The sequence below is a fragment of the Aulostomus chinensis genome, chromosome 9, assembly GCF_037954235.1.
Source record: "Aulostomus chinensis isolate RoL2024-O1b breed Wild chromosome 9, RoL_Achi_v1.0, whole genome shotgun sequence".
Taxonomy (NCBI): domain Eukaryota; kingdom Metazoa; phylum Chordata; class Actinopteri; order Syngnathiformes; family Aulostomidae; genus Aulostomus; species Aulostomus chinensis.
Window position 1 is genome coordinate 225,001 of NC_141328.1, and position 27,964 is coordinate 252,964.

At 46.1% G+C, this 27,964-nt stretch overlaps 1 protein-coding gene across 8 annotated transcripts in view; it reads right to left on the minus strand.

Annotated features, from left to right (window-relative positions):
- The window catches only part of LOC147255274 (PDZ domain-containing protein 4-like), a 27,568-nt gene extending 22 nt beyond the window's left edge, over nt 1-27,546 (minus strand). Inside the window, exons 1-19 of one of the 8 annotated variants that reach the window (XM_086212862.1) lie at nt 26,197-26,447; nt 25,361-25,589; nt 23,990-24,527; nt 20,067-20,120; nt 19,034-19,136; nt 18,267-18,477; nt 18,098-18,182; nt 17,299-17,397; nt 17,119-17,181; nt 11,401-11,502; nt 10,141-10,562; nt 9,226-9,361; nt 6,045-6,432; nt 3,773-4,178; nt 3,536-3,600; nt 3,075-3,418; nt 2,846-2,986; nt 2,350-2,462; nt 1-1,329 (exon numbers count right to left, since the gene is read on the minus strand). The exon at nt 1-1,329 is cut by the window's left edge and continues 22 nt beyond it. In XM_086212862.1, the coding sequence (XP_086068988.1) occupies nt 1,095-1,329; nt 2,350-2,462; nt 2,846-2,986; nt 3,075-3,418; nt 3,536-3,600; nt 3,773-4,178; nt 6,045-6,432; nt 9,226-9,361; nt 10,141-10,562; nt 11,401-11,502; nt 17,119-17,181; nt 17,299-17,397; nt 18,098-18,182; nt 18,267-18,477; nt 19,034-19,136; nt 20,067-20,120; nt 23,990-24,049 (3,027 nt within the window). In that variant the 5' untranslated portion in view covers nt 24,050-24,527; nt 25,361-25,589; nt 26,197-26,447 and the 3' untranslated portion in view covers nt 1-1,094. Of the gene's footprint in view, nt 1,330-2,349; nt 2,463-2,845; nt 2,987-3,074; nt 3,419-3,535; nt 3,601-3,772; nt 4,179-6,044; nt 6,433-9,225; nt 9,362-10,140; nt 10,563-11,400; nt 11,503-17,118; nt 17,182-17,298; nt 17,398-18,097; nt 18,183-18,266; nt 18,478-19,033; nt 19,137-20,066; nt 20,121-23,989; nt 24,528-25,360; nt 26,448-27,357 lie in introns of those variants that run through there. The other 7 variants (XM_086212860.1, XM_086212865.1, XM_086212863.1 and 4 more) reach the window with 7 other exon arrangements.
- Between the last annotated feature and the right edge of the window lie 418 nt (nt 27,547-27,964).

Consider the following 27,964-nt stretch of genomic DNA (forward strand, 5'->3'; position numbering starts at 1 on the left):
AAGTTGACGGTTCTGTTGCACCCCCAGTTTGGACTCTGACCATGTAAAGCTGAACATATCAGAAATCAGAGAAATGCTTCTATTTCCACAAGACAAATGAACAGACCAAAAAAAATGTCCTCGTAAGGTTGTCGTTGTTTTCTGATCTGCTCTTGAATCAGTGATGGTTTCATAAAAACTGTCATTTAGTGGAACTACTTTCCTGACTGGGCGCAGTCTATCTAACCAGCCTGGGCCTGAGCTAGCTGATGCTAACACTTCCCACCCACTACCAGCCATTGGGCTAAGCTAATTAGCCTGGGGCTCAGGTACCCGGAGCAGGGTCTCTATCTTCTGGTGTGTCTCTGGGAACGATGGACAATGAGAGACTTTCCCTGAAAGTGGGTGCGTCCCTTTAAAGTGATGTAATTTTTGCCATGTGGTTTCGGTAAACAATCTGTTCCACTGCAAATTACTTTCCCTTGTTGCATGATAAAGTGGTCCTCCAGTATCAATAACAACAGGAACTTCCTGGAACTTGGCCCATTTGTGCTGCTCGGCAGGCTGAAGAGCCCCTAATGACCTTGTAATTTACTGAAGAGACATGAAAGAGAAAAATTCACAGAATCTTTAGTCAACTTATTAAAATGAAGGACACTCTGCAGACTAGTAGGATCTGGGTCAGGTTCAAGTCCAGGACCACGAACATGAATATCAAAACCAAAAAGCACATTTATCCACATTTTTACATTTCACATTGACTCACTTCAAACCACGATTCAAAGCCAGCTGTTCAAATCTGTGTATCCAACTTCATGGAAATCTCTGTGCCTCCTCTTATTTTTATCCTTTATTGTTGTTTTGATGTTTTAGATGTGTTTTTTTAAAATGTGCTTTGTAAGGCAATCTTGATTACCAAGAAAGGCGCCTTTAAATAAAATGTTTTATTGTTATTATTATTAAGATGGAGAATCCAGGTTGCATTTCAAGGAGAATTTCTGAACTATTCAGGATCCTCCTGGTCCATCACGCAGCTCTCATCCACTTGCGTCGTGTCACAGACAGCTCAGGGTTGTGTCTGTCACTTCCCTGCTCATCCTCCTCGTTTGCTTGGCTCACACTGTGGTCACAGAGAGCAGAGGGTTGTAGATTTTCTTTCCATCCGGAGACCTGGACCCATGAGCCAGCAGCTCCTGGATGGTGATCCAGTTGTCCAGAATTCTGCGGTTCCTCTTCTTCGTGATCTTTTTCTGGCTCAGTAATAGGATGTTGCTGTGTTCAGGGGTGTCCTGCGGGGGGAGAAGCTGGCACTTCGGGTACGAATGAGGAACTTCAGTGCCAGAGGTGTCCCTAGGAATCAAACCAACAACCATTACTTCCCATTATACTGTAAGAAGAACACGAGCCCTAGACGAGTATGACTCCTATGGGGTCCCAACCTGTAGTTTGAGAACCACTGGTGTTACAGATAAATTTTCCAAAGTTATTCTTAAAATGGACCACATGTAAAAGCAGAGATCAGCCATTTGTTTCCGTAGGAGAATGACAGTTTGGTCACTATAACCAGGAGTGAGTGCCCGATCATGAGGACCTGTACCTGAACATGCTGTCGTCTCTGACTGCGTTACAGGACGTTCTGGAACGTCTTCCAACGTTACACATCATGACATTACGTTTTATGGTAAGTCAGAATGTGTGTGTGTGTGTGTGTGTGGCGTGACGGTTTCATCCTGTTAACTTTTAGGCGATCTCGGATACTAGAAAAGAATGGACATTTACCAGCCTTGGTACAGGTCATAATCATAACGATGATCTGGTGCTTACCTGGGTTATAGTTGTCATGATCCCTGTCTCGTGCTTCCTGTTTTATTTTGTAGTCATGTCCTGTCTTCCTGACCTCCCTCCTGTGATTACCTCATGTGTCTCACCTGGGTGATAGCACCACCTGTGTCTCGTTTCCCCTCTTGTGTTTAACGCCTGTGTTTTCCCCTGTTTGGGGTTGGGCCGTTGTTTGTATATTGCACTAATGTGCCGTCCTGGTGTGTTAGAGTCACCAACTGTTTGTCACCAGTTTCAAGCCTCAAGTCACCAGCCTCCCCGTCTCAAGCCTCCGTTATCAATAAACCTCTTTTGTGCACCGTCCCACTCTCAGTCTGCTCTTGGGTCTACTTCCCTCCTCCACCCCCCGTCACAATGGTGACGTAACTCTCCTTCTCCTACATTTCCATATGAAACACATGAATCACCTTGGACTTGAAGTTTCTGTCTTGACTGAGTTATCAAACTAACTTGCCTCCTCTCAGTTCTTCAGCAATGAATAAACACTTCTATATTAAGTCAAATCCTGAATGAGATCCAGATGTTCTCTACCTGACCCCCTTCAGGTAGTGTAGCCGGCTCTGCATCATGAATTCTCGTCTTCGGCGGTTTTCTCGGGCTCTTAGCAGCTGCTGCTTCCTCTCCTCTCTGCTCCAGTAGCGTCCCTGCACAAATACATTCAGGGTGTGTATTTCTATTCTGGCCATGTTGTTTGAGCCCTAGATGGTAGCCTGTGTCCCCTTATTCAGGTGATGGTGTTGGTGCCAGGAGTACTCACAGTATTCACATAGTTCTGGAAATTAATACCTTGATTCAAGAACACTGCTGATTAACCAGATGACGATGTTGGCAGGATAAATCGAGGTCACTACATCACCACTACATAAACGTGTTTACCGAACTAGAAGCACCTTGGTGAAAGTAAATCTGTCTGACATGTGACGTTGATTTTGGGGCGAAACGAAACACTTTAACAACAAGTGTTCGAATCTAGCTTTTGCAGAGTGAGTATAACAATCTCGATTCCGAACTCTTAGATAGTCTCCACCTGCTTCATCTCGCTGGCGGCGTCATCGTCAGTCGTCATGCCACTGCGTTCCTCTCTGATCTTGATGGCTCTGGCCTTCAGCAGACGATCCCTCACCGGTCGCTTTGCCACGTAGCGTGTGCCGTCACTGCGGATCTTCACCTGAGCACAAAGAGGACAATTCAGTCTCCTGGTTCATCTAAAAGATGAGAATAATGAATGAATGTTATATGAAAACGTGATTGTTTACCTTCCATTCCATGCGCTGTGGTGAGGCTGTTTGTGAAGAGTGCATTAGCCCAAGAGGTCGGGCCATCCCTAACCGTGAAGCTGTATGGTGTTCCTCCACACCACAGGGGTCACTGTTGACATCCCTGGGACTGGCTGGTCCACAGCTACCAGTACCCATACCTCGTTCCTTGCCTTCCCCCCTCCCTCGCTCTCTCAGTTGGTCCAGAGGGTCCAGAAGACCCTCAGAGACGAGAGCCAGGCAGCTCTGGTGCCGCTCTAATGGTTTGGTGTGACTGTGGTGTCGGCGAGTGAAACAGGGGCTGGACTCTGCACTTCCACATCCGGGCCTGATGGTGGCTCCACCTGTGATTATCATAAGTCAAAACATTTTTTTACGCAGCGAATATTAACTTAAAGATCTAAGCTATCTAACTGTTATATCCTGTTAGATGCTAACATGACTGCTATTACAGTACATACCTGTTCTGGAGCCCTGCCCTCCATCAACCCCGCCCCTTCTTGAAGTTGGCCCTGCTTCTCCGGACCTGACAAAGGCAGATTGAATTTCAATTTAAGACAAAAATATTAGTTGGACACGCTTGAGACACCCTCCTCTCATCTATGGAGCTCAATTCTTACATTTAGCAATGAGGTTGTTAGTGTGTAAACATATGTTTTACAGCAAACTAAGCTTTTTCTTTTCAAAAACATGTCAACCTGAACTTTGAGGGTGTTGAAGGGGTGGATCTTGAGCCAACAGCTGGTTCATACTTCTTGCAGGTGTGTGGAGAGAATGAGCAGCTGAGGTTTGAGTGGTGTCTGTCTCTGTCTTGATCCCGCCCATGACACTGGGGGGTGAGGGGGAAGTTCAGAGGGGGGAGGTGGCTGAGTGGGAGGAGAGGAGGCGGTGACATCAGTTGTCCCCCACCTTCATCCTGCTTCTCCTCCTGGAGAGGTGGGAACTGCTCAGTGCTAACTGGTGGCGTGCTGCGGCAGCTCTCCCCACCAGTGTTATAGGCGCTGGTGCTGTCTTTGTCTTCCCATCGTTCGCGCTCCGGCAGCTCGTTGATGGCCGACAGCTCATGGTGGTGAGGATCTTGGTCATCCTCATCTTCGTCCACACCTGCAAATAATTACAGTTGGTTTATTTGACCTGAAAAAGTGACTCCAGAAATGTTGGTGTTGGAAAATACTTGAATCTCCACCAGGTCTTCAAATCCAACATTTAACCTTTTTCGACACATTTTCAGCAGAAAGGATTTATTTAATTGGCTTTTTATGCAACATTTTCAAAACATTCTGCACTTTTCTCTCTGACTCTTTTTCTTTCGATATCGTATCTTTAAATCAAACATGACACTCTTCCTCTGTCTATACTTTGAATCAAAACTAAGAATAATGCCTTTTCATGTACCCAAATAAAATTATGTCCAGGACACAGTAGATACTTACATTCTATCATACATTTTGACTGGTTAATTGAGCAGAGTTTTACCATGTCACTAGTGTTGTGAATACAGTACAATAAAGTAAGATTAACTTAACAACTTCTAAAGATATGACAAGGGTTTCTTTCCATTATGTACAGGTGATTTCTGACCAAATTGTTTTTATGTACTCCGCTCCCTCGACTCCCGAATTCTATTAAATCTGTCCATCTCCCGTCTCACAGAGAAAGTTAACTTTTCCATCCCATGTATTTTGTGTATAACCTCTACCAGTCCTCAACTTTCCTCATTCTTCATCCATCCCTCCCTCCCTCCATCATCCCTCCCTCCATGTTCCCCCTCTCCTCCTGTTCAGGGTGGTGGGGGTGGAGCCTATCCCAGCAGCCATCCCCCTGGACAGGTCACCAGTCCATGGCAGGGCCCACACATAGAGACAGACAACCATTGGCTCTCCCAGCCACGCCTACGGTCAATTTAGAGTCTGGATTAACCTGGTCCCCTCTTGATGTCTTTGGACTGTGGAGGAAGCTGGAGTACCAGAGAGAACCCAGCAGGAACAGGGAGAACATGGAGACTCACCCAGAAAGACCCCGTGCTGCAGCCGGGGCTCCACCCACAACCTTCTTGCTGGGGGGCCACGGTGAGGACCACTGCTCCACTGTGACGCCCTCATTTTACCCCATTCCCTGAATTCATCTTCTGTTACCTCCACTGGTAGACTCTGGAACAGTTACAGAGGCCTCAGCAGTATCTCATCACCTCCACTTTGTGTAATGCCCATTTTAGGTATCAGATTCCATCTGCTAATATCAGATTTCTTTTTGTTGAGCAAAGGGGCCTAGTTGATGGATTTTAACTGTCCTAAATCTTAAGGTAGATTAATTCCCAAATCTTTTATTGAATTTGATTCCTAGTTGATCTCATAATTGTCCCTCATTGCTTGGTCTATTCTATAGTTAAAGGAATAACCTGAATTCTTTCGTGTATTTGTTTTAGAGCCCGATAGATGACCATATTCTATATGGGTTGTCATAACTGTGGAGAAATGATGAACAATGATGGGTAATCAAGTCTTATGGTCTGCTGAACATGTTGTCAGGGTGTCACGTGCCGTGTGGGTGGTGTCTGTCTCCCTCATTCCTTTTCCCAGGTGCTGCCCCTTTTTCCCCGGCTGACTCTGGTTCCAGGTGTCCCTCATCACCTACTGAAGACGACTGGGGCTGATAACTGGTGGAGGTGGGCCATTCACCGGGGCGCGTGTGCCGACTCAGCTGTGTGTGCGGTGGTGACAGAGCTGAGGTGTTCCCTGAGAGTTTGCTGAGCTTCCTGAGAGTTTCTTCAGAGTTTCTTGGTTTTGTGGCAAACTCCCGTTTGGAGTAGCTCGTTTTGTGTTGGACTTCTTTAATTTACTTTGTCAATAAAAGCGACTTTTTGTTATTTAACTTTACCGCTGCTTCCTGGGCCCCTTTGTTCCCGGCCTAATTTATCTATTGTTACCTCCCCCCATCCCCTTGCTTTTCGGGGAACGTAACATTGGTTACCTGCTTGCAGAGGGCCAGGCCGTCCCGCTGCCACCGTCTGCTCCTCCATCATCCAGGCTTTCAGACATCTCTCTCGGAGTTGCTGCATCTTCTGAGCACGCAGGATGTTGCGGCACTTGAACTCCAGGTGGCGCAGCTCCTCTTCAATCAGCGCCATCTCGTGCTCGCTCACAGTCTCATCACAGTTCTGGTCCAAAGTGGAAGCAGCATCTTCTTGTTCATCCTCTTCTTGCCCACCATTTTTCCCATCTGTCTCCTCTGCATCAGCGTCTTCCTGCCACTTAATGTTGTGTCTGTCGTACTGGCATTTGATGTCCAACAGGTCCTGGTATCGCTGGCACTCCTCGTCTGTCAGGCCTGGCATCATTCCCATCATGGTTAGGGGGCTCTAGTGGAGGTAGGGGGGGTAGAGCTGGAGGTCAGAGGTCAGGCACTCACATATTAGCATAATTTTGTAGGTGTTATTAATATGATATGAGGACATCTCATGTCACAATATTTCAGGAAAAATTGATCTGTTATTCGGAAGATTTCAAGGTTTATTTTATTCAGGTTATTTTGATAATGAAATGAAAACAGCTCTTTGACATTCAACTCTTCATTTCAGAGTTCCTTTAGCAAAACCCTTTTGGTGGCTTGGAGGAAGACTAACTGCTGTGTGTTTGAAATCTAATTCCTCTAAATTTGTTGTCATAGAATCATGGAAAGTATCCCTCATTTCTTTTCAACCATGTTTCTTTTTTAATATAGCAAGCAGAAAGCAGCTGCAATATTTTGTTGCTTTTCCTTTTCATTTGATCAAATTGTAAAATTAACATTCTAACTTTTATCTTTCTTTAGCATAGCAGCGACTGCATCTGCTTATCTGTTCTTTACATGGAAAAAAACAAAAACAGAAAACACACAAGGCCACAAATGGAAACATGGACAGCAAAGTAAGAGCTGAGTGACTGGACAATTTTAGAAGCCTGTTGCAGCAGGGCTCCATTAAGCAGAGATCAACTAAATGTATAAACATCCATCCATCATCCATCTTCTCCCTCTTCTCCTGTTAAGGGTGGTGGGGGTGGAGCCTATCCCAGCAGCCTTCACCCTGGACAGGTCACCAGTCCATGGCAGGGCCAACACATAGAGACAGACAACCATTGGCTCTCCCAGCCACGCCTACGGTCAATTTAGAGTCTGGATTAACCTGGTCCCTCTTGATGTCTTTGGACTGTGGAGGAAGCTGGAGTACCAGAGAGAACCCAGCAGGAACAGGGAGAACATGGAGACTCACCCAGAAAGACCCCGTGCTGCAGCCGGGGCTCCACCCACAACCTTCTAGCTGGGGGCCACAGTGAGGACCGCTGCTCCACCGGGCTGCCTAAACTAACATATAACTAAAATATAAATCATAAGATGCAGTCGGTGGCACAGTGATGCAGTGGTTAGTGGTCTATATGTGTTGGCCCTGCCTGGACCCGTCCTGGGTAAACCCTGCCTCTCACCTGAAGGCTGCTGGGATAGGCTCCACCCGTCACCACCCTTAACAGGATAAGAGGGAGAACATGGAGGGTTGATGGATGGAGTCCTATTTCTGCTACTTTCCCACAGCTGATTAAGAACAAATGGACTCAATTTTATTCAGCGCTTTTCTACCTCAGCAGCACTCAAAGCTCTTTACAGTGTCGTCTCATTCACCCGTTCACTCACACACTCACTCACTGATGGTGGAGCTGCCATGCAAAGTGCCAACCTACTCATCAGGAGTAATTATGGGTCCAGTATTTTGCTCAAGGACACTTCGACATGGTCACCGGGGTCGAGGATCGAACCAGCGACCCTTCGGTTGCCAGGTGGCCACTCTACCCCTGAGCCATGGCGCCCATATATTAAAAAAATGACCAGTAAGAGCGTAGCCTGCTGTCATTTATGTGTATAATTATTCCTGTAAGTATTCATCAACTTATTTATTGATTAAGTTCAATATATAGTGAGAGGTTGGCAACGGTTTTCTGAGAAACTTATCTTAGTTTCAGCATTTCCATGGATTTATTGCAGAATATAAACTGACAGCAGGAGGCAGCATTGGGCTTCAGGGTGTAACGGAGTCTATATTTTTTTGAAAAGAGAGAGTGTGAAGCCAAGAGACCATATTATATTTAAAGTCCATCCATCATCGTCTTCCGCTTATTCCTTACTAGTAAGGGTCGCGGGGGGGGTGGAGCCTATCCCAGCATCTACGGGCGAGACGCGGGGTTCACCCTGGACAGGTCGCCAGTCCATCGCAGGGCCAACACATAGAGACGAACAACCATTCACACTCACATTCACACCTACGGTCAATTTAGAGAATCAATCAGCCTCGTCCCCAAATTGATGTCTTTGGACTGTGGAGGAAGCTGGAGTACCAGAGAGAACCCAGCAGGAACAGGGAGAACATGGAGACTCACCCAGGAAGATCCCACGCCCGAGCTGGGACTCGAACCCGGAACCTTCTTGCTGTGAGGCCACAGTGCTGACCACTGCACCACCGTGCAGCCATTATATTTAAAGTAAAAATAAAATTAATAATAAATTGAATTATTTGTATACATAGATTGCAGCATAAAGTGCTTTAGAATAGAAGACAAAACATTCAAAAGAACATTCAATTTGTGTTAAAAGACAATCGCGAGAAGAGAATAAAACTGTAAATAATTCATCGTGGGAAGAATGATGAACTCTCTCATCTTGTTTGTGGGTAGCAAATCAAAATCAGGGAGTCAAACCTTTAATCGCTGGTCTTCTTTAATGCTGTGATGGACAGAGCCCCCCCCCCCCCCCCGTGTCTCCGTGTGTGTGTTCTGTAGGTGATAGGGAGGAGCAGACGACTACTGCCTCCACTTGGTGGTGCCAGAGCAAAGACTTCCTGTATCTGATGTAACTGTAGATTAAACATGGCTGCCTCCTCACCCTGTTAACCTCTCAGTCTTCAAACTGACCCATCACCAGGCTCTGAAGGAGACTCTGAAACATCTGAGAGGATCTGGTTGACCCACTGGGAGGAGGACATCAGTGAGTGACAGCATGTCATTTCCCGCTGCCACCAGGCGCAATGACTCATCCAACCCAGATTATGAGGGTGTTTGTGAGTGGTTTTGGATAATCGTCGCCTTCGTGGTTCTGAGGAGGAAGATATTGCAGGCATTAAATCTACCTTGTGGAGGTGGAACACTGCTCCTCCTTCCACTGCCCAGTCCAAGCCAGGGAGGGAGTCTGAGCTGAGCTGCAGTTGGAGAAAAGGAAGGGTGGTGTCTCCTCTGACACACCCAGGGCCGGGGCTGGGGCTGGGTCTAGGAGGATGAAGCAAGCAACAATTCCTCAAAATGGATAAAAAATACATTGTTTTTAAATAAATGACACATGGAAGGTTTTATGACATGACATCTCCATCAGGGATGACATCGAATGGACTGTCACTCCTGAAGAACAAAAATGTGTCATGATGCTGGGATGCTGGCTGGGCTCACAGAAAGATGGCTTCAACTCAGAGCTTTTGTTTGGTCAAGGCAACATTGTGGTTTGTCTTGAATTTTAAACTTCCTTTTCACTGCATGTTAGCCAAAAAGTATATTTAGCCTTTCAAGTACTCACAAATAGGTATCATGAACTCAAAAACATGGTCTTTGTCCAGAAAAATGTTTTTGGACAGTTTAGCTGCTGTAAGCCAACAGGCTTCATTAGCTTCATGCTAAATGTACGTGGCTGGATCTTTCCGCATTCTGGAGTCACTAAAGTAATGCCAGAGGGAAAAACATCAGAGCTCAGGATTCCTATTAGAGAGTACTTGAATGGAAAAATACACTTTGTAGGTGAGGTATTACTTTAAGGTTGGGCATCTACGGGACTGGGGAATCATGATCTCTCAGTCAAGGATGTTGAGCGTTTTCAGCACTGAGCTTCTTCCGATCTGTATCGAATGTAGAAGATCAGAGCAGAAAGCTTATTCAATAAAAGCAAAAACATCTGATTTCTTCATTCACGCCCATGACTAATGCCACCAAGGGACATCTGTCCATCAGTCATGAACCACAAGCATGGTTCTGGGGAGAAAAATTTCCAAACAACTGGCCTGAACTTCCTGGTGCTACCAGGGGTGTTGGTAGTATTGGTGTTGCAGGCACTGGTCTGGTCTCCCAGCAGGTCATGTTCAGAGGACTCCTCATAGCGGGTGCTGTCATCGGTGCGACCAAATCCACTGTCCAGCTCCTGGCTTGTGGACAGAAGTGGCACCTGGTTCAGCTGAGGAGGAAGGGTGGCTGGCAGGTCCCTGTGCTCTTTCACATTCTTCACTCCTTCCTCCCCACCTTCATCATTTTCTTCCTCATCCTCCACCTGACACCCCCCTCCTCCTCCTACATGGAGAAGGCGGTAATAACCAGAGATGTGAGGGGAGGTGTTGGAGCTGGAGGACTCTCGGGTGTTTGGGTGGAAGGCTCTACCTCCTGACAGAGTCAACCTCATGCCCTCATCAGGATCAACTGGGTTCTCCTTCTGGAATGACAGTGAGACACAGGTTGATGGGGGTGACTTAGCTTTAATGTGTTTCACTTGTGAGCTGGATGTCTCTTCTACTATGACTCATGGACGACTCTTCATTGGAGGGAAAGTTCTCAAATCGGGGTCAGGTCAATAGGTGGCAAAAGGAAAGCCGAAAATGGAGAATGAGCTTGTGTTAACGTGTGTGTGGTTCTGATCATTATTGCAATGATCAGACTGTCATGTTCAGATGTTCACAGTGCTGCCACACCCAATGATGTGTTAGTCATCATCAGTGACAATCATCATTAATCAGCTGAATCGTCTGCTGGCATTTGAGTGGTGACAACCCTGCTGACCATATCTAAGAGATGTCAAGCAAAACCGCATGTTTAGTCTTCATCTGACTGCAATTTTCTGTCATTTCACATCAAACTAATCACCTCTGTTGATCAGGTGACTTGAAGCTTTCAGTCTCCAGGTTGTAGAACTCCCTCTCCTCAGCCAGATAATGCTTCCCCAGGCCGTAAAACCATTAAGATTTGATTGTGATCATCTCGCAATTTTGGGTTGTTGAGTCAGTTGATGTTGACATATGTGGTGAATTCCTTTTGTCAACAAACAACAATAACGCTTGCTTAAAAGAGTCATACGCACTGGAAACCCAGTTAATGTAGTACAGAATCTTCACTGCTGCTTCACTGTTGTTCACTATTATGGCCCTGTCATGGCCCTATAATGGATAGCCCTCATATGGCCCTAATATGGCCCTACGTGGTAGCACACTGGTAGTATGTTGGTAGCACATTGGTAACATGTTGTGGTCATCGGTAGCACGTTGGTAGCGTGTCACCTCAATGTCAGGCCGTGCCAGCAGCAGTGAAAAGTTGATGCTGTCCTCTCGAGTCAGAATGGCCACCGCTTCTTCTCTGTTTTGAATGTCCATGCCATTTATCTGTAAGGGAGACAGCTATCAATAAGGCTACATCACTAATGGTAATTAATGGTTTATTAACGTACAGGCTAATATTACAGGTGTGTGTGTGTGTGTGTGTGTGTGTGTGTGTGTGTGTGTGTGTGTGTGGGTGGGGGGGTGGGTGGGTGTGTTTACCCACTTCACAACAGGGATCACAAAGAGTTTGACTAAATGGATATTTATGCTTCAGTCATGCTTATTCAGCTTTCTTGTACACAACTAAGCATTCAGTAGCTATTGGTTTTTGCTATTTTTCTCCTGAATTGTACATCACCAATTCATAATACCAAAGTATCCTGGTCATTGCAGAACATCGCCAACTACTGTGTGCCTCCTCTGTCACGTTTACAGTCAACAGCTACATCTTTTCACGTGATGGCAAGGAGTTGGACATGATAATATCCCCTCCCCAAATAAACACTCCAGTGGAGAAGATGAGGATGCGAGTGCAGTGACACATTCATACATCCAAACCAAACTGGAAGCAACACCAGCAGTCGTATGTTGGTTAGTCAAATACTGTTGCATTACCTCACCACCCGCTTGTTGCTATTTATATAACATGATCAAGCCAAACACCAGTTACAACTTAGATCAACCATCAAGAAAATGAAACCCAGAAATGTTTCAGCTAAATAAAAATAGAACTTCATGAGAAGTTGATCTTTGTCCTTTATGAGTGACTCTGCTCATATTTGAAAAACTATCTGCAGCAGGTGTGTTTGCCAGGACCGTATGTCAGGTTAGTCACTGAGAGACAGAGATGAGTCTATTCTCAAGACCCTTCTGCCTATGATGGTAGCTGTCATAGGAACTGCTTCTGATATTATTCATCCTGACCTGGTAACCATAGCAATGCCAGGAGCTGCCAACCTATTGTTATCGCATTTCCAACTTTTCAGCGTTTTTGTGAGATCAGCCTCTCTTGCAGAAAACAGTTGACACATATGGTAGTGAAGCCAAAATAGCTCAGAATGGCTTGAATCCCAAGTATGCCGATGTCTCCTGTTGTGCCCAGACTGAACCACAGCGCCTTGGAGGAGTCATCACTTTGGCATGCCTTCATCCACTCGATCCCTTTCTCTGACTTCAGTGTGATGACCGTTTGGAAGAAAAACCTCATTATGATCAAGTTTATGACATCACAAGATCAAACGAGAAACCATCTTGTCTGGCTTGAAATATGTTCTATGTAGATAAGACAGGGGTATGGTTTTGACAGTTGGGTCGAATCAACACTGGCAGCTCCTAGAGACGTAAATGTCAATGTTGTAATAGGGTCAGCTACATCACAGAAAAACCAAAGAACGCCACTGAAGGCTCGTCTCCATGGAAGCCATTTTTTTTTCTACTGATGCTATGACCATTAGTATTAGCATGATTGTATTTGACTGTATTGTAGTAGCTCAGGTCCTCTACCAGAGGCCTGGGAGCTCGAGGGTTCTGCTCAGTATCTTAGCTGTTCCCAGGACTGCGCTCTTCTGAACTGAGGTTTCAGGTGTTGGTCCTGGAATCTGCTGGATCCACTCTCCCAGTTTGGGCGTCACTGTCCCGAGTGCTCTACTACAACTGGGACCATGTCAGCCTTGACCTTCCACATCCCTTCTAGCTGTTCTTTTAACCCCTGGTGCTTCTGAACCTTCTCGTGTTCCTTCTTCCTGATGTTGATGTCAGCTGGTGTCACCTCATCCATAACCACTGCTCTCTTCTGCTGTTTGTCCACCACTACTGAGTCCAGTTGGTTCACCAGTAGCTGTTTGTCAGTCTGGAAGCTGAGATCCCACAGCACCTTACGTCCAGTTGACCAGATTTTACTTCGCTTCGATCACCTTAGCCCTGTTGTTCTCAACAACTTTTGGTGGTACGTCCCATTGAGATCTGGGTACTTCTGGTCCATACTGGGTCCAGATGTTTCTGTACACTATCCCCGCCACTTGGTTGTTCCTCTCCTTGTACACTTTAGTGGCCAGCATGTTCCACCCTGCTACCAGTGTTAGACTGTCTCAGGAGCATCTTTACACCTTGGGTCTGGTCTAGTGTGGTAAGACCTTGGCCTCCATGGCTCTTGTGCTGCCATGATGAGTGCCTCTGTGCTGTCTCTCAGTCCAGCGTGTTCCATTCATTGGGAGGTCTTCTTGATTTCAGCTGCTTCCTCAATCTGGTGGTTGTACCTGCCAAGTAGGGGCTTGTCCGTCCACGTCTGCTCCTCTGCCTCCTCACTCTCACCAGGTTCCAGCTGTCTGAGGCATTCACTGAGCAGTTGTCCTGAGTGGCCATCTTCTTGATGTAATCTTAGATTTTTGATGTGTCATCCTGGACAGTGGCTCTGATGCTCACGAGTCCTCCCTCTTTCTGCTTAGTGTACAGCCTCAGGATGCTGGACTCAGGGTGTCACCCTCTGTGCATGGTGAGGAGCTTCCTGGTCTTTATGTCTGGGGCTTCTATCTCCTCCCCTGTTCAGCTTATGATCCCAGCAGGTATCTGGTGACCAGCAGTACATACATGTTGATGGCTCAGACTTTGTTCTTACCATTCAGCTGACTTTTCAGTACTTGTCTTACTCTCTGGAGGTTTTTGGCAGTGGTTGACTTCCTTGCTGCCTCCTTGTGGTTTCCATCAGCCTGTGGGATCCCAAGGTACTTGTCGCTGCTCTGGATGTCACCTTTATTCCCTTCTGGTAGGTCGACCCCTTCGGTTCTGATCGTCTTGCCTCTCCTTGATACCATCCAGCCACATTTTCTCAATCTGAATGACCTCCCTACATCGTTGCTGTCGATCCTGGTGGTGTGGATTAGTGAGTCAGTTTCTCACTCATTCCTGGCGTACGCCTGATGTCATCCCTGTAGAGCAGGTGGCTGATTGTTGCCCCGCTTCAGAATCGGTATCCATAACCATTCTGTGATGATTTGACTGAGGGGTTCAGGCCGATGCAGAACAGCAGTGGTGACAGTGCATCTCCTTGGTTTATGCTGTACTTGATGTTAACTTGGGCTGCTGGCTTTGACTTGGCCTCTAGGGTCGTCTTCCACATCCCCATTGAGTTTCTGACAAAGGCTCTCAGTTTACTGTTGATGTTGTACAGTTCCAGACGTTCTAGTATCGGTGTGTGTGGCACTGAGTTGTAGGCTTTCTTGTAATCAATCCAGGTGCTGCACAGGTTGGTCTGTCTGCTCTTACAGTCTCAGGTGACTGCTCTGTCAAGCAGTAGCTGGTTCTTGGCTCCTTGAGTGTTAGTGCCAATTCCTTTCTGAGACCTGTTCATGTATTGACCCACGTGCTAACTCATCTTAACTGCTATGATACCTGACAGGAGCTTCCATGTTGTGGAGAAGCAGGTTATTGGTCGGTAGTTGGATGGGATGGGTCCCTTCTGGGGGTCCTTCATCATCAGGACTGTCCTACCCTGGGTTTACCACTCTGGGTGCGTCCCATTCCTTAGCAGCTGGTTCATCTGTGCTGCAAAGCATTTATGGAGTGCAGTTAGCTTCTTCAGCAAGTATGTGTCGATCATATCGGGGCCTGGTACTGTCCAGCTCTTCATCTTTGAAACTCTGTTTTGGACGTCTGCCACTGAGATGTGTCGTGGCGGAATAGGTGGATGAGAGGAATTAGAGGACTGAGTCTCAGGTGTCAGGTGGGCAATCTCTTTATTCACAGCGACGAGCCCTACTAGCAATGCAGTCAGAGACGTCTTCCAAAGTTACAGATTCATGACATACCTTTATACTGTAGTCAGGCTGTGTGTGTGTGTGTGTGTGTGTGTGTGTGTGTGTGTGTGTGTGTGTGTGTGTGTGTGTGTGTGTGTGTGTGTGTGTGTGTATGTGTTCCCGTACGTGATGACTTCATCCTGTTTATCAGACTTCTTGGCAAAGCTTATATACCAAAGAGGAATGATACATTTCTCAATTTCAGTTATGATTGGACTACAACCAAAAAAGATAAGATAAGATACAACTTTAATCGTCCCTCAATGGGGAAATTTACATCATTACAGCAGCAAGAACAAAGGAGAATTTAACATAAATAGCATGTAAAGATAAATACAAGGGGTGTGCAAATGTACAAAAATGAGTGTGCAATGGGAGTGATGTCCCCACTGAATGTGTATGTGGTATACTCGGCTCTATTCCAAATGTTCCCAGATGTTTCCTTTTTTGGTGAGATAGGTTGACATGTTTAATTTTGGTTTAATATCAGTACTGGTCAAAATAACCTGACACCCACTTGTGGTCGTAGTGTCCCGACTCTCATTCTCCTACAGATGGTTACTGGTTCTTGTTCTGGGAGGTTCCTGTGGTCAGTTCTCAGGTCCACGAGCCACTGTGCATCAGTGTTGTGTGATGCCTCTCTTTCTATATGCCCCTCTAGGACATTTCCATCTCAGTTCTTGGTGGGTCTGGTTGGTTGTTATTCCACTGCCACTGAGAATACACTTTGGCACATCTTGTTTATTCTCCTGGCCTCTACCTCCTTGGTGTATCTCTTCAATTGAGTTGCCAGAGCTGTTAGACCTTTCAAGTGGTATGGATAGCTTGGTGTATTTCCAGGGCAGACCTCTATTCACCATGGTTCCCCACTGCAGCTGGCTAACTTCTCTTTTTGTTGCCTTTATTTTGGCCTTCTCTTTCATGGAGGGTATTGTTTTTTTATGCTCTATGTCTATGTCTAGCTGGTACCCTAGCATCTCCAATGTTACTGTTGCCGTACTGTGCATCAGCTGGTTGGTATCTGTGATGGTTGCCATGGGTGTTGTGTTGACAGCTCAACACAGTTCCAGGATTCCAGTTGGATTTTTCAGGATTCTTCTTATTCTTGTATTGAGGCTGTTTGCATCAATTGGGGCATGGTACCCAGTCTCAGTTTGTGGGGGTGATGATGACATCCCCCCTTTGACCTATGGTCCTGGCTCCCCCTTACCGTAGCGTTGTTGTTGTACCTGACTGATCTCAGTAGTTTCCGGTTACGAAAGTTGGAACACTGGGCTAACACTTGCTTTTTTGTTAGCCTCGATTTCAGGTTTTGAGTATCCAAAGGTCCCACATTCTCTGCATGTCTTCTCTCTCTGGGATTGCTTGTATAGTAGCATTCCAACATTTCCACTTTTTCCGCCCTCTTCCAAATGTGTCTTGTTCCAGTATCCCATTTCTCACCAGATTGCCTTGGTTCTCTCGCAACTGACACGGACCTTGGATGTCATGTGTTGCGGGATGGCCAATGTTCAAGTCCATTGACTTAACCACTGTACAAGCCAGTATATATACAGTATATATACATATATACATATACAGTATATATATGTGTGTGTACAGAGAGAGAGAGAGAATGAGAGTGAGAGCGCGAGCCATACATAGATATAGAAATACAGACATACTGTATGTACTCCCATCCTTTCACCTGGCTGACACCTGTTTGTCCAAAGGTTTCCTGGTGCTCATCTCCACAGCTTGATTAATGGAGCCAGTGGACCAGTTAGCTACTCATATATGAATACAGATCAGAGCTCACCTAGAGAGACACTGACACAAGTATGACAAAAGAAAGGAGGGTGGGCCAGAGCACCTCCTGTCAGGATGAAGGTAAAGAATGACTGAATACCTGAAGGATCCGGTCTCCTTCTTGGATGCGTCCATTCTTTGCTGCAATGCTGTTTGGATTCACCTACAGTTGTGGGTGGATGTTAAATAAAACATGACTAGAATGAAACCTCTGTTTCAGTTGGTGCTGAAATGAAAAGGAATTAGAATGAAGGGATGAGTAGCAGCTTCCTGTGGTCACCTCGCCAACATAAATCCCCAGGTCCTCCTCCTCATCTGTCCTGTAGCACACCGTCAGACCCAACTTGTCCTGCTGACTGGACTTGTAGAGCTCCACCTCCTGAGGCGGGACCAAAGATGAAGATGCCCTCAGTATTCTGATGCTTGTTCCCATGGAGAGTCCTCCACAACCATTTAACCCCAGTTCAGACCAGTTCAAACAGACAGCTAAATTCCATCTTCAGTTTCATTTATGGCCAAGTCATTTGTTACAAAAGAAGCTTCAAAGATCGTTTGTTTGTGTAACAGTCACATGATTTCAACGTTACTACGAATTAGTTCCAGGCTTCTTCTGTTTTCTCCCTTATGATCTTTTACGACCTCAAAAGTTTAAACTCAAATTCCCTGAAAGTATTTGAGAGATATGCCGTTAACAAGAACGAGACAGAAGGAAACCTAACAACACGTTGCCTCTGACCCACAACTGGCGAGGCATAATCATTTGACAGTACCAGCAAAGAATGTGTTATTTCAACCAGAAACAAACAGGAAATCTGGAGATTTTAGAAGATGGGAATATTTTGGGTAAGAAGCCAATCAATAAAGTAATTTAGGGAGGACAGAATCATTGCAGAGAGGGAAATGAGTTAGAGGGGAAAAGAGAGCAGATGAGGAGGACAGGAAGTCTGCATCCAGGATGAGGGTGGGGCTGACATGGCTTCCTTCATCTGCCCTCATGAATCTGTCCTCCCTCATCACTCCTTTAGGAAGGGGGATGTCACAAGACTGGAACTGAGTGGGAAGCTGGATGATGTTCTCACCTCATACTCCAGGTCATCTTGCCGGTCTACTTCATGGTGGGACACGTCAAAATAGTCATTTGGATCGTTGTACTGGAACACACAGCTGAGGGAAGAAAATACACCTTCATATCAGACACACATGAACACACTTCCCCAATGATTTATTTCACAAAACCACCAAACGTACAACTCATTGATCCTGTGAGGGGGGGGGGTGGAGGGTGGTGGTGGGTAGGAGGTGGAGGTGGGGTGGGGATCCCTGCTCCTAGACAGCTTCACAATGTTCAGGAAGCTGAGGTCCGTCTGTGTGGCATTGTCGACACAGTCTGGGATGGCTACCATGGCAACAGAGGAGATGGAGGTGCTGCTGGTGCCGTAAGCACTGCACACAAACGTCCCTGAAAGACAGAATAAAAAAAACCTTTAAGTAAATCTTTTCGACACTGTGAACAGGCAGAAACAGCTCTGAGAGCTGGTAACAGTTTTATGTTTATATGTTGTAGAACAGAGTGCATACATGAATATCAGAGATAGAGCCAGCAGGCACGGGGAGAAGAAGACTGAATATTTGACGGATTTGACGGATAAGTGTGTGTGTGCAAATGTTTGTGTGTGTCTATATCTATAACTACAGATGTAGACACACATATATATCCATAAAGATAGATAGTTAGATACATAAAGAGTATAGAACACACACACACACACATATGAATAAAATTAAAAAGGTGGATCCACACTTCGCTTCAAGAGCCTTGTCACCATGTTGCTTATTGTATGTTGTAATGGTATTCATGTGTTTACTGCTGCGAAGTAAAGACAAAGTACTTCTGATGTCAGGGATTTCAATCTATTTTTTTACAGCACTCACAATACGAATCATTGGACAGTGCAAATAAATTGACATTGTGCTCCCTCTTTTGTAGTCAAGTGACAGTAAACAGTGGGAAGCACCTTTCCTCCTGTGACTCTTGTGGATGGGCCCAAGGTGATGCAAAGCCTCCAGGGAGCTTTGTGGTGGGTCCAGTGGGAGCTGTGAGTGTCTCCTTCCTCTGACCTGGTTGGGGGGGGGGGGGGGGTTGAAATGGTGATATTAAATGTTTAAACAGAAGAATCATACAAATGTGATGATAAAATACAAACTGTTCAAGTTCAATCTGATCAATAATAAATAAAGACACTGCCTGTAAGGTTTGGATGAGTCTTTTTCCTCAAACCTGACACCAATGCTTTCTTCCTCTCTGGTTTTGGCACTCCAGGGTTCCTCAAGGTTAGCTAACTTACTGTGTTGATGGAAAGCCGGAGAAACAGCAGAGTTCATGCAGCGTTGCCATGGAAACACCAATCATGACTTGAAATTAAAATTGGAAATGAAAATAAACCAAAACGAGCATTTTGACTCCAAACACGTTAAAGACTGAAAACATTAATGTCTGAATTTTGTACACAAACAAGGACACATGAACACCATCAGCATGGGTAAAAAGTAACTAATTACATTTACTTAGGTTACTGTAATTAAGTATTTTTTGTATACCTGTACTTTTTTGTATACTTTTACTATTTGAATTTTTTTTCAAATATATATTTAACTTTTACTTGAGTAGACTTTAATATTGTACTTTGGTCCATTTTGAATCACATCTGTTCATGAACACAAGGGAAAAAAATGTTAAAGCTGAGAAACAGCAGCAGTGAATGATGAGCGGAGCAACCTGGCACGAATCGAGCAAGAGATGGAGGTGCACACCAGTGGAAGGTGAAATGCAAACAGCCACAAAGAAATGGTTGAAATTCTTGCTGGGAACCAACATTATTGATGAGTGTGACGTTAACCCTAGGTGAAGGTTGTGGAGGTGTTGTCAGGGGGCAATTATTCTCCATCCATCAGTGGTTCCATGGGAGAGGAGCCTTGATGAAGAGGACTGGTGACTTGTGTAGGAGACCGATGGAAGGCTGATGGATGCTGTCGCCAAGTGTGTCTTACCTTCTCGTTTCCATGTCTGTCCACTGGCCGCAGGGAGTTGCTCCATCCTTTCTGCTAATGAGAGGGAAGACAGAGGTCGATGGAGGAGGATGAAATCAAGGAGAGAGAAAACAAAGAGAAAGTCATAAAGGCAACAAAGGCTCTTTCGTTTTTCTTTCACTGCCATCAAGTTCGTTGGTTGCTAATGTTAGTGTGCATCAATGCAAGTGCTTTTGTCGTTGCACAACAGTGTTCAATGTTCTTGGAGGGCAAACACACGAACATTACCTTCAGGACTTGCTTCATCTCCACAGACTCCCTGTCAATATGTCATGGAGTTTTTGGTGGGTCACTGTCCTGTTGTAAGTAGTTGTTTGCAGCCGCCACATTGCAGAATGTGTTTTTTGTTTACTGGTGTTTGCTGGTGGATCTGATGTAGAACTGAACCTCCACCATCCACCAGTCTGGTGGTTACTGGTGGATCTGATGTAGAACTGAACCTCCACCATCCACCGGTCTGGTGTTTACTGGTGGATCTGATGTAGAACTGAACCTCCACCATCCACCGGTCTGGTGTTTACTGGTGGATCTGATGTAGAACTGAACCTCCACCATCCACCAGTCTGGTGTTTGCTGGTGGATCTGATGTAGAACTGAACCTCCACCATCCACCAGTCTGGTGTTTACTGGTGGATCTGATGTAGAACTGAACCTCCAACATCCACCAGTCTGGTGTTTACTGGTGGATCTGATGTAGAACTGAACCTCCACCATCCACCAGTCTGGTGTTTGCTGGTGGATCTGATGTAGAACTGAACCTCCACCATCCACCGGTCTGGTGTTTACTGGTGGATCTGATGTAGAACTGAACCTCCACCATCCACCGGTCTGGTGTTTGCTGGTGGATCTGATGTAGAACTGAACCTCCAACATCCACCAGTCTGGTGTTTGCTGGTGGATCTGATGTAGAACTGAACCTCCACCATCCACCGGTCTGGTGTTTACTGGTGGATCTGATGTAGAACTGAACCTCCACCATCCACCGGTCTGGTGTTTGCTGGTGGATCTGATGTAGAACTGAACCTCCACCATCCACCGGTCTGGTGTTTACTGGTGGATCTGATGTAGACCTGAACCTGCTGATATCTTCAGCTGCTGGTGAACGTTCACCTGATTCAAGCATTTAACCAAATCTCACTTCTGGGTATTAGGATTTCTTCATATGCTGCCCTTTGCCAGCTGTTAGCATCTATTTTAACATGTACTGGCAGTATTTGTTGTTGCTGAATTGTAGGCTATAAGCAATAATTTTTGAATCTCTGCAATTATTTAGAACTTTAGAACAGGGTGTGGAGATATTTATTGTGAACTGAGAGGCATTTGGAGGGACAGATGGGTGGACAGAGAGACAGGTGGACTGACAGACATGAGGAGTCAAGTCAGGTTTATTTGTGTGGCACCAAATCCCAACCAGAGAAGCAGTCCAGGAGAGACCTGGTCTCTGCTACCAGTTCTAGTCAACACACGGCAGCAGCATTCTGGACCAGCTGGAGAGTCTTTAGGGACCTGTTAGTCCAGCCTGGTAGGAGGGGGGTGCAGTAATCCAGCCTGGAAGTGACAAAAGCAGGGACTAGTTTTTCTGCATCTTCTTGAGCCAGGATGTGTCTGATCTTAGCGATGTTACGTAGATGGAAGAAGGCGTCCTGGAGATTTGTTGAATGTGGGAGTTGAAGGGTCCTGATGAGGAACAGACAGCTGGACTGACAGATGTGTAGAGAGAGAGGGGTGGACGCACAGGTGTGTGGCAAATCAAATGGGTGGATCGACAGGCATGTGGACTGATGGGCGTGCAGAGACAGACGGATGGAGAGACAGGCATGTGCACTGAAGGGTGCACATGCCTGTCGCACTGAGGGCGTGTGGAGCGGGTGGACAGACAGACATGTAGAATCACAGATGTGTGGAAAGACATACATGTGGACTGACAGATGGGTGGACTGACCAACGTGTGGAGACACAGACAACTGGATTGACCGATGGATGGATACACATGCTTGTGGTGAGACACGTGTGTAGTCAGTGTGTCATGTGACTGAATCATGACACTACCAACTCTTAGTTGGAGTGAAGCAGTCATGGTGGTCATGTTGGTCCGTCAGCGTCCTCAGGCATATCACATGTGAGCTTATGATCAGTTCCATTGTCCTGCGTTGCTGCCCCCCCTTCTGAAGTTGACCCTGGTGCAACTGCAGTGGGATGGGCAGCTGTGGCCCCGCCCCCACAGCTAAAACACACTCTTCAGATTAATGACAGAACCTTCATCTTTGCTGCAGTGCCTGACTACCAGGGCAACGTTACATGGACCAGCTCGCCACTGGAGGATTACTTCAGCCTGCATTCAGCACCGTTGTGCTGTTGCTCCCTCTGTACCCAGGAGCTAGCTAGCTAACTAGCTAGCTAGCTAGCAGCTGCAGCTACTGCTCTGATCAGGGTTTGTATAGAGGAAGGTGGCAGGCCACTGCACCGCTGTAATGACCCTGTATCCCTCTCCCTCGCCCTCTCTCTCTCTCTTCCTCTCTCCCTGTCTGTCCTCCTCTCTCTTTTTCTCCTTCTCCTTCTCTTCCCCGTGAGTGTGTGTGTGAGATAGAGAGTGTGTGTGCTTGTTACAGAAGGCTTGCCAGTTCCAGTGTGAAAAAGCTTAAATATCACTTCCCTAATGACATTGGTTACCATGGCAACAGCCTCCCACCAAGACAAATTTAACAGCCAAGGGAAAAGAGGATGTGGGGTGTGTGTGTGTGTGTGTGTGTGTGTGTGTGTGTGTGTGTGTGTGTGTGTGTGTGTGTGTGTGTGTAAGTGCGCATGGACAGGAAGAGAAACAGACGAGGATGGACGTCAGACGACTTTGGACGTCTGATCTTTCTGTGTTGGATGTGTGTTGCCATAGAGACCGTTGCCATAGAGACTGTGTCCAGGCTACCCATGTGTGTGGCTGCCACCAACCAGGGGCACACCTCTGGTGCCACCTACTGGTGCCAATTGAATTCACCAGTGCAGGAGAAATCATATGTATGTTAGAAAGCGTGCAAGACCATGCGACATGACTTCAGAACACCCAAGTCGGGTTTTCATCAACGTGACTTGATGCATGTTAAAGAATCGTACAGAGAAACGCTGAAATCAGACAAACAAGTTGAAAAAACTGTTTAAACGCTTGCCTGAGGGTTTTTTGCCATTTCAAAAAAGAGTCACAAAACAGATGCTGAAGACTTCACAAAACCAGCAGACCAACCAGCTCTGTACAGCAGGTCCAGACTCTGCCATCCCCTTACACCAGGAGGAGGGACGTTCCTGTGGGAACTGCAGGTCCACATCTGGACCAGAGGAGACAGAGAGTTTGCTCTAGGTCAGACTGGAGCACCCGACCCTGAGCAGAGGATGAGGCCTCATCACTACCTGTCCCCCACCTGCGACACTGTCCTGAGCCCCACCCCAGGAACCTCAACACCCATCCACACCTGGACCCTCCCAGCCATGAAGACCCACATAGAACCAACTAGGTCACGTGACCTCAATGACCCTGTAGAAGGTCACACCCCCTCAGAGTTATAGAAGCCTACAACTCCCCACCAGAGACCAGAACTGAAGAACCCTCCTGATGCAAGGAGAACTGGAACCAGTCCAGCTGACCACCACACTGAACTGAAGGGGTGTTTCCACAGTTCACTTCAATTCCATTACTGGCTTCAATTGGACACATTCGCTATGAGGATGAAGCGATAGCATCACCTCCAGCTCCCTGACACACCTGGTCAAAATATACCTACAAGCTGACAAGCGAAGCCTCCAGGGGCAATGAAGGGTTTTGGGTTAGCAAAGCATCAGCAACAGAGTAAAGAGGTGGAGCCATTTACTGCAGAATGTAAAAGTAGAACTTTTCTTACCTGGTACATGATCCTGTACTGCTCCTCCGGGCGCTTGACCACACACATGTTGCAGCCCATGGTGACGTCTGCTTGTCTCTTTTGGCCTCCTCCGTCAGCCGCCAGTAACTCCGCTCCTGTAGCTGACCTTTGACACTCTAATGAGGTTCTTAGACTATTTTCTGTTAAAACGTTCAGGGTTTTACTCTGATGTTAGAGATCCATGTTGACCAGAGAGATGGAAATCTGCTCTCAGCAAAGTAGCCAAAGCATTTCAGAGCAAATGCGTGAAGGTGAGAAACTGCAGCAGTAATACGGAACGTGGAACTTCATTCATCTCTGGTCCTGCAGGTACTTCTGTCACTTCCTGTCTGACACTCTGAAGACCAGCGAAAAGCGGTTGCCATCTTTATTGGAACAAAGAGAAGACAGAAGGAGGAGGCGCTATCATCCCTGGAGGGCTCAGGCAGATCCAGCCCTGTATTGGAGGAGGTGGAGGCAGCTGAAGAATCCCCTCCTCAGGAATGTAGAGAAAGACGATGATGATGTCACCAACATTCTGACGAAGCACAAATTTTGCAGAAAAAATTATAATTTGTTTCTCTGAGCTGCAAAAAAGACACCCAACCCCTCTAACTCACCGCTCTAGTTCACCACACTAGACCACCTCTATAGCTCACCCCCTCTAGACCACCCTTCTAGACGACCGCCCTCCAAACCGACCTCTCCAGACCACACCTTCTAGCTCATCCCCTCTAGCTCACCCCTCTAGACCACTCCCTCTGGCTCACCCCTTCTTAATGCCCCCCATAGCTCACCCCCTCTAGACCATGCCTTCTAGTTTGCCCCCTCTAGCTTACCCCCTAGACCAGGTGTGGGGAATCATGTGCCATGGAGGGCTGTGTGTATGCAGGTTGTCCTTCCAACCAAACACTTCAACAGGTGATTCCACTGATGAACACTCTTCTGTGGATGAAGGTGTGTTCATCAGCGGAATCACCTGTTGAAGTGTTTGGTTGGAAGGACAACCTGCATACACACAGCCCTCCATGGCACATGATTCCCCACCCCTGGTCTAGACTAACCCCTCTAGACCACGCCTTCAAGCTCACCCCCCTCCCCCAGCTCACCCAACTGGACCACCACCTCTGGCTCACCCCCTCTTGACCACCTCCTATAGCTCACCCCTTCTAAACCAGCCACTCAAGCTCACCCCCTCTAGGCCGACCATCCAGCTCACCCTCCTTGACCCCCCCACAGCTCACCCCTTCTAGACAAACTCCTCTAGCCCACCCCTTCTAAGCCACCTCCTGTAGCTCATCCCCCCATAACTCACCCCCTCTACATCACCCTTCTACACCAACCCCTCTTGAATCACTCCTTCAAGCTCACCCCTTCTAGACCATCCTGTCTAGACCATGGAGGAGGAGGAGCCACAGGAGGAGGAGCCACAGGAGGAGGAGCAGAAGGAGGAGCAGAAGGAGGAGGAGAGCTCCACTGGCAGTAAAGGGTTTCAGCAACTCAGTAATTCATCCAAGCATCAGTGAAGGTTCTCGGCTGTTTGTTCCCTCATCAATGTCTCGAACTTTCACACGCACATCTAGAACGTTTATTTTCTATGCTGACAATGGAAGAGAATTCAGTCTAAATATTTCTTGTGCTTTCAGTTGGCAGGAGAATCTTTAACATCATAAAAACTGTATTTGAATATTTCTGTCAGTGCAATGTTTAAATCTTTTCTGTGCTTTTCCAACAAAAATGATGAGATTTACTACATGTTGTATTATAAATTTAGCATCTGAATTACTCTCATAGTTTGTGCTTCAAAATGAATTCAAATATTTCAGTTTTTGAGGAAAAACAGTTCTATTTTAACTTCCTGAATGTATCTTTAGTGGAAGAAGTTGCACTGCTGGTTGTGACATCATCAGTTTTGCAATCTTTTCTTGTTGGACCTCAGAAACCTGAAGATTGAGGAGGAATTCATGCACCTCAGTGAGTTACTTTAACATCAAAGAAATGAAAGACATGATGTCATGTCTTTCATTTCTATTTCTGCATCGGTTTGACTTTCAGACCTTTTTCCAATGATCTTTCTGAACTTGGAGTGGGTCACACTGGGTTCAGCGTGTCCTGCAGCAACACGCCGAACACCTGATTTTCCAGCTGTGTCAAGTTTGAGGAGAACAAGTGAAAATGAGCGATGTCCTGGAGGGGATCAGGATCACCTGGTTTACCTGTTTCCTGAGGATAACGCAGGTTGAACTGACAGTGGATATGAAGAGTCAGTCCAGCAGAGTTCTGGTGCGCTTCCAATAACGCAACACTAAACAGGCTTTTCCATGTGGTTTTGTACGCTGAAGACCAGTTTCACGTTCCAGACCCACTTGACTCTTCAATCCTCTCAATCCTCTTTCAGAACCAGTAAACCAGGGAGCTGAAGAACACCATCCATTTAATCTCCCAAAGAACCCCCCCCCCACCCCATACGTAGATTCTGCTGTCCTCAACAGAACTCGAACAAAGAGGGGATTGCGTTCCAGTGACTGTGGCCTCCCTCCACCTCTCATCCCTCCATGTCCTCCATGCTCCGTCACATCTCCACAGAGCTTCAATCTAGCTTAGTCTCACTCCTGAAACATAGAAAACTAGGCTGTTACTGGTTTTTACACACACACACACACACACACACACACACACACACACACACACACTCGCTCTCTCTCTCTCTGTTCTTGCACCAGAACTCTGGCCTGTTGTTGTCTTCAAATCAAAAACATAGAAATTACAGATCAGTTTCTCTGTAAAAGTCATCAAGGGTTATTCCATATGGACCACAATTATTTGACTCATACCAACAAAAACACAAATGACCCAGCTTTTTTATTTGTGCGGCGTTGAACGAGGGTTATTTATCCTAAAACTGGGTATTTCTTAACTTCAAGCATATTGAGAGCTGGAAGTTGAAGTCGGGACTTTGTACCTGTTTATGCCGATAAAACATGGAACTTTACAATAATTAGGATCTTGACAAAGGAGTCACTTGATGAATCTCTGAACCACAGGATTATTAACGCAACAATGAGCAAACTTAAATAATGGAATTATCAAAAGTATTTGAATAAAATATTGAATTTGTTTGAATAACTTCATTTCTTTCTCCAAATGCAGGAATCACTTGATGGTTTTCTGACTAATTTAATTGATTCATTGAGAATAAGCGATGATGAAAATGATGAGAATCAACGCTGATCCCGTTTCTAGATGTTTCTTCAAACCAGTTGGAAAAAAAGCAGTGTGTGACCAATAAATACTACAAATACATTACGATTACGATTTAGGTAAATGAATTACAACAAATATTTTGCATCTTAAGTGTAAATTCAGACCTCCAGCATCCTTATGTTGATTAAAGATCCTTTCCAGATATTTTGCGTGTCGCCTTGTTGATTTCCTCAGGGACTCAGCGTCCGGATAGTCGCGTCCCCTCCAGACCAGCCTGCAGCATCCTGTCTCCTCTCAGATGGATAATGCAGCTCGCCACTCGCTCTGCTTCTGCAGCATCCTCACTGATGCCGCCGCGCTGGAGAAACAGCAGTATCACAGCCAGCCAATCGGCAGCCTCTGGCAATTACTCCCCCTCCCCCATTCCCCATCCTCCCCACTGCTGCTCCTCTCATTGTTCTTCACCTGTTCATTCATTCATTCATTCATCTCTTGGACATTTAAAGCTTTCTCAGCTTTATGTGTGTGGCTGAAAGCTCCCAGCAGACTCTCATCAGATCGGCAGGTTGCCGGGGGAAACCAACCACCGTCATCTTCAAATGTCACACCATTTCTAAAGTGTTTCTCCTTCTTGCAGACAGAACTCTTTCATTCCTGGAGAACATGTTTATCCAGGTTGTTCTCTTACTAATGTCCATCCACAGTATTCTGTTCTATAAATACTTTTACACATTAAACATTACTTTGAATTGCGACCTTTATATTCTGCCC